The sequence below is a fragment of the Cryptomeria japonica genome, chromosome 6 (assembly GCF_030272615.1).
Source record: "Cryptomeria japonica chromosome 6, Sugi_1.0, whole genome shotgun sequence".
NCBI classification, from domain to species: domain Eukaryota; kingdom Viridiplantae; phylum Streptophyta; class Pinopsida; order Cupressales; family Cupressaceae; genus Cryptomeria; species Cryptomeria japonica.
Window position 1 is genome coordinate 648,082,010 of NC_081410.1, and position 14,390 is coordinate 648,096,399.

The 14,390-nt window shown below is 39.0% G+C and overlaps 1 protein-coding gene across 1 annotated transcript in view; it reads left to right on the forward strand.

Annotated features, from left to right (window-relative positions):
- Positions 1 to 14,390, forward strand: part of LOC131060696 (uncharacterized) — a 180,895-nt gene that overhangs the window by 99,655 nt on the left and 66,850 nt on the right. The window contains exons 7-8 of the mRNA XM_057994028.2: positions 11,278 to 11,331; positions 11,476 to 11,524. Coding sequence (XP_057850011.2) covers positions 11,278 to 11,331; positions 11,476 to 11,524 — 103 coding nt within the window. The remainder of the gene's footprint in view (positions 1 to 11,277; positions 11,332 to 11,475; positions 11,525 to 14,390) is intronic.

The following is a 14,390-nucleotide window of genomic DNA, read 5'->3' on the forward strand; positions in this document are numbered from 1 at the left end:
ACTAGTCTCTAAATCACCACTCATCATATTAACAATTAGCATTACAATACAATAAGGAATTTTTTTTGTGCCATATTAAGTGAGCTCCATGATCTCTTTAACATGCTCTTCAATGTACGAACAATCAGGCAACATGTCCCCACTTTGGAAACTTGTCATAAACACATGCAACCATACTTTGGCAATGCCACAACCAAGAGCGACAAGATATCAACTCTCTTCAACCATGTAAGAGATTTGATTATGTTCTGATAGCATAACCTTGCATCCACCTGCTATTTCTCATAATGCCACTAGCAATGTTCGTGCTTATGTAAAACCAAGCAAGCCACAAAAACATCAAGTAGGATTACAAAACGGTGAACTCAAAACCATGAGCTAAGTGGTCAAAATGGAAAGAGACCTCATGAAATGTTCTTAACCTTTTAAAGTTAGCGTCCCATTTTAGATAGGACAAAATAGGTTCATCTTCCCTTGCATAGAAAATAGACTAAATCCCAACACATGATTTGGTAAGTCAAACATGTAAACCCCAAAATCATTGTCTAAAATTTAACTCCTTTCATTGATTCCTCTTACATTACTTATATGCAAATGCCAAAAGTCTAGTGATGACTTACAATGTAACATCCCACATTATGCCTCTTACAAACAATATTGCCTAATGTCCAGAAGAATATCCCACTCCGCATGTGCCCATAAACCCTACATGGGTGTCCCATTTCACTCATCCGTCAATCTTTTGAAACAACACAAAATATATTTTTCCAATGTTATCCTAACCTGGATTCAAATGTTGTTCTACCAGGACCTGCAAGGTGAATCTTATATGTAATTCTAACATACGGTCAGCATTCTAATGTAATGATTAAGTGTTAGTGGTTAACATGCAAATAAGCAAATGGTCACCTTGTAAACATAAAATGTTAGTGGCTATGTGTGTAACATGTGTTAATTTTAGATCAGACTATAGCAATATAGATAGCAATAACAGAGAACTAAGACAATGCACACAAAGAACACCAAAATACCCTGGGAAAACCTCCCTCTTGGAGGTGAAAAACCCAGCAACTAATCTCAGATCTTTATTATGCAATAATCAGTAAGTATCTTTACAACAGTGCTTTAACACTTGAAGCACACAGAACAGCAGTATAAGAACTTATCTGCAATATGAATGCTGATCGATAACACAATTTGCAGATCAAGAAGTATATTCGCTGTCTTAGAGAACTTCGCTGCACTTTGATTCAGGTTTGCTGACCCTACGATGAAGTCGCTGACTTTAGGGATGACTTCGCTGTCCTTAAGAGTACCTTCACTATCCTTAGAAGGTAATTCACTGACCTTGGAATGTATCCATTGACTGAATAGTGTATTCGCTGAATTTTATGTGTTAAGCATGAATGATGCTTTGAATATATATGAGACATAGCCTCCCAAATTACCTAGGTCGGCTTCCAAGGAGAGGATTTTAATTACAATAAAATACTTTGTGTTTGGCGCTCAACATGTTACATTACGATTATTGCATAGAAGACGTGACTGAGGCCAAGGGCCAATTAGTCACCTAAACGTGCTAGGTCGGCCCTAGAAGGGATCCGACCTAGCAATAACATCAAAAGTCGGCCCTAGAAGGGATCCGACCTAGCTATAACATCAACACTCCCTCTTAGCTAGGGAGGAGACCTTTTCAAGATCTGAGTCACATAGTGACAACCACCATGGCTACTCCCAGAGGGTGGGTCCATCATTGCTACACCCATGGATGGAAGAACAAATGAACACGAGTGCCCATCACACAATCATGATGTCGTCATCTCAACATGGCATTCACCATAGCTACTCCCAGAGGGTGAATAAACACAAGTGCTAGATTATGGAATTTCTTCCATGACATCCACCATACCTACTCGCAGAGGGTGGATCCACCATGCCTACTCACAGAGGGTGGAAGAGGGCTTTCACCTCAAACCTCTCCCAGAGAAGAGTGCATTACCACCATGCCTACTCGCAATGGGTGGTTTCACCATGCCTACTCGCAGAGGGTGGAAGATACATATCAATGGATCATTGATGCTGAGACTCCCTCTCAGCTAGAGATTCATTCTCCACAACTCCAAGCTTATCTTGAAAGTATGCAAACTTCACTCGAGCAAGGGGCTTGGTGAGAACATATGCTGTTTGCTCATCAATGCTAATGTACTTTAGCTGAACAACATTCCTTTGCACCATATCCATGATATAGTGATATTGGATTTCCACATGCTTTGTTCTGTCATGAAATATTGAATTGGCAGAAAACTTCACACAACTTTGGTTATCACTATGGATAACTATAGGCTCCCAAGGTTGTCCAAACAATCCTGCAAGGAGTTTTCGAAGCTACATTGCTTCTCTAGCTGCCACACATGCTGCAGTATATTTTGCTTCTGTTGTACTCAATGCCATTGAAGACTATTTCCTGCTACATCAGTAAATCATAGCAGATCCCAAGCTGAAGCAAACTCCAGAAGTACTCTTACGATCAGTGACACTTCCTACCCAATCAGAATCAGAATAACCTTCCAAGTTCAGTACTGTGTTGGAAGAGTACTTCAACCCATATCCAACTATGCCACGCAAGTATCTCAAGATATGCTTGGCTGCAACTAGATGAATATGTCTAGGTTCACACATAAACTGACTGAGAGCACTTACTGCATAGCAAATATCAGGTCTAGTGTAAACTAGATACATCAAGGATCCAATCAACTGCCAATACTCAGTAGGATCCACAAGATCTGAACTAGCTGCAGATTCACTCAACTTCTTCAAGTTAGATTCCATAGGAGTAGACATAGGTTTACAATCTAACATTCCAAACCTCTTCAAGATATCAATGTTATATTTTCCTTGACTTAGAATGATCTCATTAAGTCTTTGCCAGCATGAGACCTAGATCTTTCATTTCAAATTATGAAGTTAGTTCTTTCTTACATCTAAGAATGAGATGATCTTCTCTAGTTAGAAATAAATCATCAACATATAAAACCAGAATTGACATCTCACAATTGAATACCTTGAAGTAAATATTTGGATCAACATCATTCTTACAGAAACCTAAGCTTACCAAGTACTTGTCAATTCTTTCATATCAAGCACGGGAAGCCTGCTTAAGGCCATTAATGCTTTCTTCAATCTGCATACATGAGACTCTCTCTCATGGATCACGAAGCCTTCAGGTTGCTCTATGTAAACCACTTTTTCGATAACTCCTTTGAGAAAAGTTGTCTTTACATCCATTTGATGTAACTTCCATCCCTTAGTTGCAACAATAGCAATGATAGTCCTGATAGAAGTAAATCGAGCCATAGGGGCAAAGGTTTCTTCATAATCTATGCCTTCCTTTTGAGAGAAGCCACGAGCCACAAACCTAGCTTTGTATTTCTCAATACTTCCATCATCAACATGTTTAATTTTAAACAACCATTTGGAGGATACAACCGACTTACCTTTGGGTCTAGGCACAATATCCCAAACATCATTCTTGATGATAGACTGATATTCTTCATCCATAGCATTCTTCCATGCTTGCTGGTTCATGGCCTCTTCAACGCTGGAAGGTTCAAACCCAATGATGTTGCACATCAATGCAACATAGTTGGAGAACTTCCGAGGTCTCTGTTGACGTGTATTTTGTACACAATCAAACACAGAATAAAATACCCAAGGGTACCTTATCCTCTCTTGAATAAAGCCTCTGATTGCTGAAGATATCGCGAAAAAGGATCAATCAGGATGACTCCAAGGTTCTTGTATGTAGGGTCTCTACGTGTGGATAAGCTCTCTGTGGTATGATGTGATTTGCTGGAATCACAAGGGGACTTACACTTGATGCCTGAACTTCTGATTTGCTTTGAATATTGCTGGAACACAGGATCTTACTAGCTTTGACTTGAAAAAAAGGAAAAAAGATGAGGGCGAGGAAAGGATCTAATCCTAACACTAAGAATGTAAGAGCAATGAATGATCTTTGATGAAATTCTAACTAAGTCTTGTTTTGACATCCCAGGACCATCTCCACAAGGTTAGTGCGATCTTGGAAGGAAAACTTTATGATGTTCAAATCATCACTGCAGGCATAGACACCATCAGGTTGATGCATATCAATGAAGAAGCGACAATTGAAGTTAAGCTCAAGCTGAATGATTCCAGTTGACTACACAAGGCAAGTCTGCAATCAACAAACTGCTAGTAGTATGGATATACGAATTCCACCATCAATCAAGCACATTTCTTCCACTCATCTAATAACATGAAATCAAATACGAGAAGTATAAAGACCATGCAAATTGTCGAATCAACCCATAAATTTCACCATTTCTTCAATGAAGTTACAAGTCTTTTACAACAACATCTTGGCAACAATCTTTGCCTTCTCTCTCTACTCTACTCTAATTGCCATTCTATCAACTATCTAACTAATCTCTATCTATCTTCTAACTGCTTCCAACTATATCTCTTATCTATCTCATGCCTTTACAAATGAAATGCCAGGGCTTATATAGTGCCCACAATACAATTCGATGGCTAAGATCAATTTGAGATCAATGGCCAAGATTCAATAATGAAAACCCTAATTAGGGTTTGTTACAACCATTACATAACATTAATTGCTTGACAAATGATAAAATTGTATTGCTTGGACACATGTCCTCTCTAGAAAATTCCACCAATGGATAGCTGGGGTAGGTACATCGGAGTTTGTGCCACCTTCCATGAGTTAGGTACATTGAATTTGGACATGCTGAGGTGGACCACACTGACTGGAGAAGTGATGACTAGGATGCCACCTCGTCTAACACTTGTAACTTGGTAAATATTCAGCTTGATGTTGTTGAGAAGCTAGCTTTAATTAATTCATCTGGAACTATCTGCTTCTTCAACGAACCTTTGTTCTAACTTCTTGTGTGCTTGATGTGCAGGATGATTGATGTACCTCGCCTTGGGATGCTGGATTGGAAGAGGTCGCCCTTGTCGATGCTAGGCTGGATCGAAGAAGGTCGTCCTTGTCCTTGCTTGATCGTCCTTGATGAGAACCTGCCGACTTGTAGATCTTTCGAGCTTGGGAGTCGCCATCTTGATACCTACACAACATTTCACAATTAATAATATATCTTGAAATCTAAAAATTAAACTTTAAAAGGAAGATTCAAGATTTTAATTAGGAAACCTCATGATAAATCTTGAGTTATCATTTCCTAATTTAGGACTTTCAAAGCAAAATTTAAATCTTCAAAAATGGTGCCAAGGTGATTACGCCATACCTCCACTTGGGAATTAATTCTAAAAAATGATGTAAAAATAGATGAATTTTGCTAGGCAAAGTGTAGATCAAAGCTCTCCCTTGGATAAAATGCACCTCCTTTAGCTTGGAAAAGAACTCCACTTTCCACTAGCTTCTTCAAGATCTGGAAATTCGCCTTCAAATGTCTTCAAAAAATCTGGAAATTATCCTCCAATCTAGCAAGAAATTCTCCTCTCCAATAGCCTTCAAGATGAATTTCGCCCTCCTCAAATTGCTCTTCAAGTTTGCATGAGAGATAATGCAAGAATGATTTGAATTGTGAAAAAACACCTCCAATATATAGAGCGCTCACCTTCCACTTACCCATGAGGCCGACCTTGCAAGTAAAGGCAAAAAAAAAAAAAAAATTAAAAAAAGAAGAGGCCGACTTGATAAAATGAATAAAAATAATACCTCAAGCGCTTCATCTTTTAATTTTAATTTAATAATAATTAATTTCAAATGCCTCAATTAATAAAAAAAAAAAAACGATTTTCCAAGGCTTAAAATTAATTATTAAATGCTATGCGCTTTTCATTAAATGCCAATTTAATTAAAATTTTTAAAATATTTCGAAGCTTTTTAGCGAACTTGGCATCTAGTGCGATTTGCTAAAATAAGGCAAAAAATAATGAATGTTGATAACTTCGCTCTGGTCCCTTGGAGAGGGACAGGAGCGCCTTGGCAATTATGAGCTCATTTATGTTTTGCTAATTTTCAAAATTATCTTCAATGGACCGATTGTGCCTCCCTTCATTCATCTCAAACATGAAACTTGTTTTACCTTTGCCAGAAATTTGTCTTGTGAGAAAATCGCTCTGGTCCCTTGGAGAGGGACAGGAGCTTCTATTGCCATTTGGGTTGATTCTCTTCTTTGTAGCCTACTCAAGTTATATTCAACGGGCAAAACATACTTCCCTTGACCTCTTCAAATCGCGAAATCACTTAAATCTTGCAAGGATAATGCAAATTTGGAATTCAAGCTCCGGTCCTTCAGTGAGGGACAGGAGCGATTTTGCAAATCCAAGCTTATCCGTCCTTTGTTAGGCTTCCAAACTATCTTCAACGGGCTAAAAATGCCTTCTTTCATTCATTTCAATCACAAAACTTGCTTCGTCCTTGCAAGAAAATTGCACTTTTTAGAAAATCGCTTTGGACCTTCAGCAAGGGACAGGAGCGCCTTTTGTCATCTTGGTATATTTCCTTGCTTGTGGACCACTCAAATTATATTCAATGGACGAAACATGCCCTCCTTGATCTCTTCCAATCATAAAATTGTCCTGATCCTGCAAGGACAGTGCAAATTTGAAATTCAAGCTCCGGTCCTTCAGTGAGGGACAGGAGCGAATTTGCAAATCCAGGCCAAATCTTTTCACTTTCATCTCAAAATTCCTTAGCTAGGGAAGATTTCACCTTACTTCATGCTATGAATAAAAGTTAATGTCCAAAAAGGGTCTAAAATTGTGCATATAAAGAAAAACGCTCTGGTCCTTTGGAGAGGGACAGGAGCGCCCTAGCCATTTTTCATCAACTTGATGGCCTTTGTTACTTCATTCCTCCGCGAAACCTTTTAAACATCATTTTGACCTTGCGTCTTGACTTGGATTCGTCCGAATTTGGAGAGGAAGGTTAGCTAATGTGTTTTTCGCCCTGGTCCCTGGGAGAGGGATAGGAGCGATTTTGCATTTATAAGCTCACTTGTGTTTTGCTAGCTTCGAAAATTATCTTCAACGGATCGATTGCGTCTTCTTTCACCCACCTCAAACGCGAAACTTGCCTTCCTTCTGCCAAAAACTTGTCTTGAGGGAAAATCGCTCTGGTCCCTTGGAGAGGGACAGGAGCGCCCTGGCCTTTATGAGCTCATTTATGCCTTGTTAACTTTGAAAACTATCTTCAATGGGTTGATTACGTCCTCCTTCATGCCTTTGATGTCTCAATTTGTCCAAACAAGGTCAGGAATGACTCCACTAAGCTTTTTCGCTCTGGACCCTTGGTGAGGGACATGAGCGATTCGCCTTGGACCCTTGGAGAGGGACAGGAGCGCTTTTCGCTCTGGATCCTCAGTGAAGGACAGGAGCGCTTTTCGCTCTGGATCCTCAGCGAAGGACAGGAGCGAAATTTGACTTTTTGAACTCTCCATCAGGATAATTTTTATGGAGCGAAATTTGACTTGTTGAACTCTCCATCAGGATAATTTTTATGGAATATAACATTTAAGTATAAGAAAGAAGAAAGTTATATTCCATATATACTTTCAGGATGTTTGAGAGTGGTTTCAGACCTCTAGGAGTTATATTGCAAAATCTAGTTTTTTGAGGTTTTTCAGTTTCCAGACTTAGTCAAATTCAGGATCAGGACATTCCAGACTTAGCCAAATTTCAAGATCAAGACATCACTCAAGCCGGACTTGCTTATCCATGTGATCACCTGGGCGACACTCAAAATGCAAAGGCTAGCTAACAAAACCCTAAAAGACCAAAAAACAAACCCTAAAAAATCAAAAAAGCAAGGGTCCCCATTTGCAATGGGGCGATGTGTGAAATGGTCACAACAGTCTCCTACTTTCTTTGAATGTGCCACTTGGAGTTGCAAACTTTTCTGCCTCCTGAACAATGTTTCTTGTCCAAAGGGGTCTCTTCTTGCTCACAATAATATCTCTAAGCCCATCAGTAGGATCCATAGGCTCAACTGGATCATCATGCTCTTCAAAAACTGTAGACTCCCTCTGAATCTCACTATCATGATCAATATCTGAGTTTTGAGGGTTATCATGAACTTCATAGTCAATCTCCATGCTTGAACTTTTGGACTTTTTGAATGCAATATCTTCTTCAAAGGTAACATCTCTACTAACCTCAATATACTTCTGACCTGGAATGTAGATTTTGAATGCTTTGAAGATTTCCCTGTAACCCACAAGAATTCCTCTCTTTCCTGAAGGTCCCAACTTGGTTCTCTTTTCTTTGGGTACATGAGTATATACTGGACTCCCAAGGATCCTCGAGTGGCTGATGTCAGGTTTGATCCCTGAAAATGCTTCTTCTGGAGTCATATCCTTCAATACACGGCGAGGGCAACTATTCTGAATGTATATTGCTGTTGTAGATGCTTCAGCCCAAAGAAAAGTCTGCAGGTCCTTATCATGAATCATAGCTTTCGCAGCCTCAACTATAGATTTGTTCTTTCTTTCTGCAACCCCATTTTGTTGAGTGTTGTAGGGAACACAAAACTCCCTCTTGATTGCTTTAACCATCTTCTCTAGGGTAGGAAGGGCTCGAAAATGAAGATGCCCAAGTCTTCTATGCCATAGCTCGCTTGACTCAGGTGCTTCATGAATGAGAGCTTGAATTGGACAAGATGGAAGCTTATATAGGCTCTCATACCGATTCCCAATGACACGAGCTGATTTGATGCTGGACTTCTTAGGCCATGCAAGAACTCTTCCCTCAGAAAATGCAATCTGATAACCTTTATCTTCCAATGTTGAATGGAAATAAGGTTCCTCTTGATTCCTTGCACAAACAATACATCACTGAGGTGAAGAGAAATTCCAGAATCTAAGTTAAGGGAAGTAGTACCAAAACCTCTTATAGAATAGCATGCATAATCTCCAATGATCACATTTAGGTTGGACTCCTTCTCCACCAAGTCTGAAAGATGCTCCTGGTAACCGATGATGTGTCTAGATGCTCCACTATCAATCAACCATGTATGACTGTCTGTAGGAACATTGATTGACAAGGCAGAGATGAAGAGGAAGTCTTCAACATTATTCTGATTTGAAACTTTATTTATGTTTGCTCCTTGTTGCTTTGGCTGGGATAAGCAATCCCTAGCATAGTGACTGAACTTGTCACATCTGAAACACTTGATGCGAAAGATCCTTCTTCTTCTTCTTTGAATCAGGGGCTGGATCAGATCTTTGGTCTCTATTTCTCTTGAAATTGTTCTTCTTCCAATAGCCTCCTTTCTTCTTGATGGACTAAGCGGCAAGAACATGATTGTCCTCACCATGAGAGCTTTTGATCATTCCTCTTGCAGCCAGTCTTGATTCCTCTTGAATGCAATCAGCACAAATGCAATCAAACTTGAGAAATTTGGATCTCCCACTTATGCCTTGTATAAATGGCTCCCAAGAGTGAGGAAGACCATTTAATGCAAGCATGACAAGATCCTTGTGCAGAACTTCATCTCCAATGGCGATGAGCGGATCTCTTAATTCTGAAATCTTCATGAAGTATGTGATGACCGATTCTCCCTTTGCCATCTTGACTTGATGAAGTTGCTGCCTCAATGCAAGTGCTCTACTTGTGTTGTTGATCTCATACATGCCTTCCAAAGCCTTGAACATATCCCTGGCTGAAGACATCTTGGAGATGATAGGAACAAGATGATCTTTCACGGAGTCAATCAAAATCTTCTTGGCTTTGACAACATTCTTCTTGAACTGAAGTAATTCATCTTTGTCTTCAGGCACAGGCTGATCGTCTCCTTGCACAAATTCCAGAAGATCATTTTCTTCAAGGGTGACAAGGATTCTGAATTTCCAAGAAGTGAAATTCGAGGCTCCTTCAAGTCTGTTCTCAACTTTCAGACCATACACCATCTTGAATGCTAGAAGATAGCCTGAAGAGGATGTTGCTATCACAAAGTCTGATCACAACTGAGTCAACCTTAGCTCTGATACCATGTTAATTTTAGATCAAACTGTAGCAATATAGATAGCAATAACAAAGAATTAAGACAATGCACACAAAGAACACCAAAATACCCTGGGAAAACCTCCCTCTTGGAGGTGAAAAACACAGCAACTAATCTTAGATCTTTATTATGCAATAATCAGTAAGTATCTTTACAACAGTGCTTTAACACTTGAAGCACACAGAACAGCAGTATAAGAACTTATCTGCAATATGAATGCTGATCAATAACACAATTTGCAGATCAAGAAGTATATTCGCTGTCTTAGAGAAGTTCGCTGCACTTTGATTCAGGTTCGCTGTCCCTAGGATGAAGTCGCTGACTTTAGGGATGACTTCGCTGTCCTTAAGAGTACCTTCTCTGTCCTTAGAAGGTAATTCACTGACCTTGAAATGTGTTCGCTGAATGTTATGTGTTAAGCATGCATGGTGCTTTGAATATATATGAGACATAGCCTCCCAAATTAAGTAGGTCGGCTTCCAAGGAGAGGAATTTAATTACAATAAAATACTTTGTGTTTGGCGCCCAACACGTTACATTATGATTATTGCATATAAGACGTGACTGAGGCCAAGGGCCAATTAGTCACCTAAACGTGCTAGGTCGGCCCTAGAAGGAATCCGACCTAGCTATAACATCAACAACATGAACATAGCAACGCAGTCACTAAGTCCAAGTGGTTAGGCGGTTAACGTGAAACTATAAATAGGGTCATCAAGTTTTGGATGATGGATTTTTTTCTCTAATTATTTGGGAGTGAACAATCATGGTCGTGTGCTAGTTCTGCATTTACTTTCTTGTTGTATTTTATGGCTGACAAGTTTTGTTGATATTATGCAAGATACTTTTGGTCTCTGTCAAATGGATTAAGTAATTTCAAGTGTGTTATGTTTTTTGAAGGTGCATTGTATAAAAGTTGTCTCATTTTAACTTTTTCTTTAAGCTGGAAATCCAAAATGACATATTACCTTGAATAGTTTACTTCTCCTGGTTCTTAATTTTTTCAAATCAGCTATTAGTTTTTTCTGCTTTCAGCTTCTTTATTGTTTTCATCAGCTATCCTTACAATAAGAAAAGGGGTGTGAGATTTGGGTCATGGTATATTTCTAATATTGCTGCATTGTAATAACACTAATTTGAAAAGCATTGCCAAAAGAAATAATCATTTAGTTTTCAAAGTTTTTCCCTTAGAATAGTATGTATTTCTCTCTTTTGCACATCTTGAAACTTGATCTATCCTTTTGCAGCGAGCTGTGATTGATGATAAGATAATACAGAGAGAAGAGAAAGAAGAATTTGAGGTTAGATCCATCCCCGTCACTTTTTCAGTATGGCTTTTGCATGCTATGTTGCCTGATGGCTCAAAGATATCTCATTTTCAAGTTCCATATTTTAATCAAAATGTTCCTTCTAGTTTTAATGCTAGCTGTTTGAAATTTCCACAGGCTGAAATGAAGGCACGTCGTGAAGCTGCACAATGGAGGCGTTTACGAGGTTTAATTCTTCTTCACCACTAAATAAAGAAAACCAAGCAAATTTCCTAGTAAATAGTGGGGGGAAAGGGGAGGGGGGAGCAGGTGGGGTGGACACTTGCAAGCAATCATTTAAGAAATTTATGTAGAAAATATAACTTCTATTATTTGTGACCTTTTCATATGAACTCACAAGTATGCATTCCAAAAATGCATTAAGAAGATAATATATAACCACTGGTATAATGGTCTTGAATGGCTGGTACAGTTTTTTTTTGGCTTACGTATTGGAACATTTCTGCCATGCTTTAGTCTGTCACTTTTGATGATATACCTGTGTTGTGACCATTTCACACATCACCCCATTAAAATGGGGACCCCCTCTTTTCGCTTTTGTTTTGCCTGTTCTTCTCTCTGCTTTTAGGGTTTTGAGTGAGTGAGTTGTCTGGGCTAAGGCTAAACCTTAGGGGTTTCTTTTGGATATTTTTCAAGCCGAGTCCAGTCAAATTTTGAAAGTTATTAAGCGTCCTTCCGAGGGTTGATTATTGAAGTAAGATAAGTCTGTCAGGAAGTCAGATATGTCTCAGGTTAGGTCTAGTTAGGATTTTTTGAGGGAAAATTCAAATTTTGTTGAAGTGTTAGCATTTTGAAGATGAAATTGTATATTCTTGCCTAGGTAAATTTTGATCAAATTTCGGAGGCAAGATGATGCCTGAAACAGAGAAAGTGCTCCTGTCCTTCACTGGAGGCCCAGGGCGAATTTCATTCTAATTGCAATTTCTTGTTTTGCGAGAGCTTGCTAACTGATTCCGGGCCTTGAAGATGACCTAACTTTGCCTTGTGAAATGATTGGAGACCTAAATTTTGAATATTTTAGCCAGAAAGGACAAAAGTGCTCCCGTCCCTCTCCAAGGGACCAGAGCACAAGTATTATTTTTTGCATATTTGTCACTGACTTTTCTATTTTGTTTTGTGCAGGGTCTTCCGGAATGATAATTGGACATGACTTGATACTTTTGAAGATTTTGAAGGCACAAAAATGGTGAATTTTGAAGGTTAAAGGCAAAGTGCTCCCGTCCCTCGCCAAGGCGAAGTGCTCCCGTCCCTCACTGAAGGACCAGAGCGAAAAGACTTATTTGAGCCATTCCTGGCCTTGTTTGGTCAAATTGAAACATCATAGGCATAGCAAAGGACGGATAAGCTTGAAGTTGAAAAAGTGCTCCTGTCCCCCACTGAAGGACCAAAGCGCTTAACATGTTATCTAGCCTTCCTCGCCAATTTTGGACAAATTGAGGCCAAGGCGCAAGTTTGAAAAAGTGTTTAAAATGCCTTGAAGTGGAATTGAGATGCGAGAGTTGCAAATTTTGACGACAACTGGCAAAACTGCTCTCGTCCCTCACCAAGGGACCAGGGCGCAATTTCCAAATATGACCATTTACCTTGCATTTTGAAAGGATATTTTTATTACCAAGGCTCAAGATGGAGTGAAATGTGATATTCTACGCCTTGAGGGTAAATTGAAGATTAGTGTGATCAAGAATTCATGCAATGGACTCAAAAGTGCTCTCGTCCCTCACTGAAGGACCAGAGCGCTTTTTATGAAAACAACAAATTCCCTCCGAGATTATGCTAAGGCAAAGTTGTGTGAGATGGTAAGGATCCTCTAAAGCATGGTGAACGAAGGTTTGACTTCAAAAAATTGAGAATCCTAGCCTAAAAATGAAAAAGTGCTCCTGTCCCTCTCCAAGGGACCAGAGCGAAATTATTGGCATTCTTTATTTTTGCCATATCCCAACATTGACATCCTCCAAATTGCATGAAATGCCAAAATCATCAACTTCGAAAGTAAAAAAAAAAGAATTAATTAAATTGGCATTTAATAAAGGCGCATGGCATTTAATAAATTAATTTTGAGCCTCAAAAAATCGATTTTTTATTATTAAGGCATTTAAAATTAATTTTTATTAAATTAAAATTGAAAATGGGGCGCTTGAGGTATCATGTTTTATTATTTTATTAGGTCGGCCTCTTGTTTTTGCAAATTTATTTATTTTTTGGCCTTTTTTGCCAAGTCGGCCTATGGAGAGATGAAGTGGTGAGCGCCCTATATAATAGGGGTGTTTTGAGCAATTTTAATCATTCATTCATTATTTCAAGTGCGATTTGAGGAGCAAGGAAGGAGGGGCGAAAGCTAGCCTATTTGGAGCGAATTATCTTAAGTGTTGAAGACTAAAGGTGGTGGAATTGATGCTTGAGAAGATTAAAGGAGGCCCATTTTGCTAAAGGAAGGACTTTGATCTATATTTTGCCTAGCCAAAATTCACCCTATTTTTGCATCATTTTTTAGAATTAATTCTCAAGTGGAGGTATGGCGAGATCATCCTAGTCCCAATGTTGAGATTTTGAATTTTGAACTTCAAGTTTTTGAAAATTGCGTAGTTAATTAGGAAATGATAACTCAAAGATTTATCATGAAGTTTCCTAATTAAAATCTTTTATCTTCCTTTCTACTCTATATTTCTACGTTGCAAAATATATTACTCATTATGAAATGTTGTGTAGGTGTCAAGATGGCGACCCCAAAGGCAGGAGCATCCACTAGTCGTCCAGCTCTCATGAAGGAAGATCAGAGGAATGAAGAATTGGAGACCAAGATCGTGTCAAAGTGGAGCAACATTGGAGATACCAACTTGGGAAACTTCAGTGTCAAAAAGTTTCGAGAGGTCCCTTACATTGGAAAGCCATCACCTGTCGCAAAGAGAATAATTGAAAGTGGTATCATCAAGGCGGCTGGTTTCCCTCCAGTAGTCCAATGCCATGAGCTGATGATCGAGTGTGCTCGCCATTATGACTCACAATCAATATCGATCGTATCCAAGGAAGGGAAC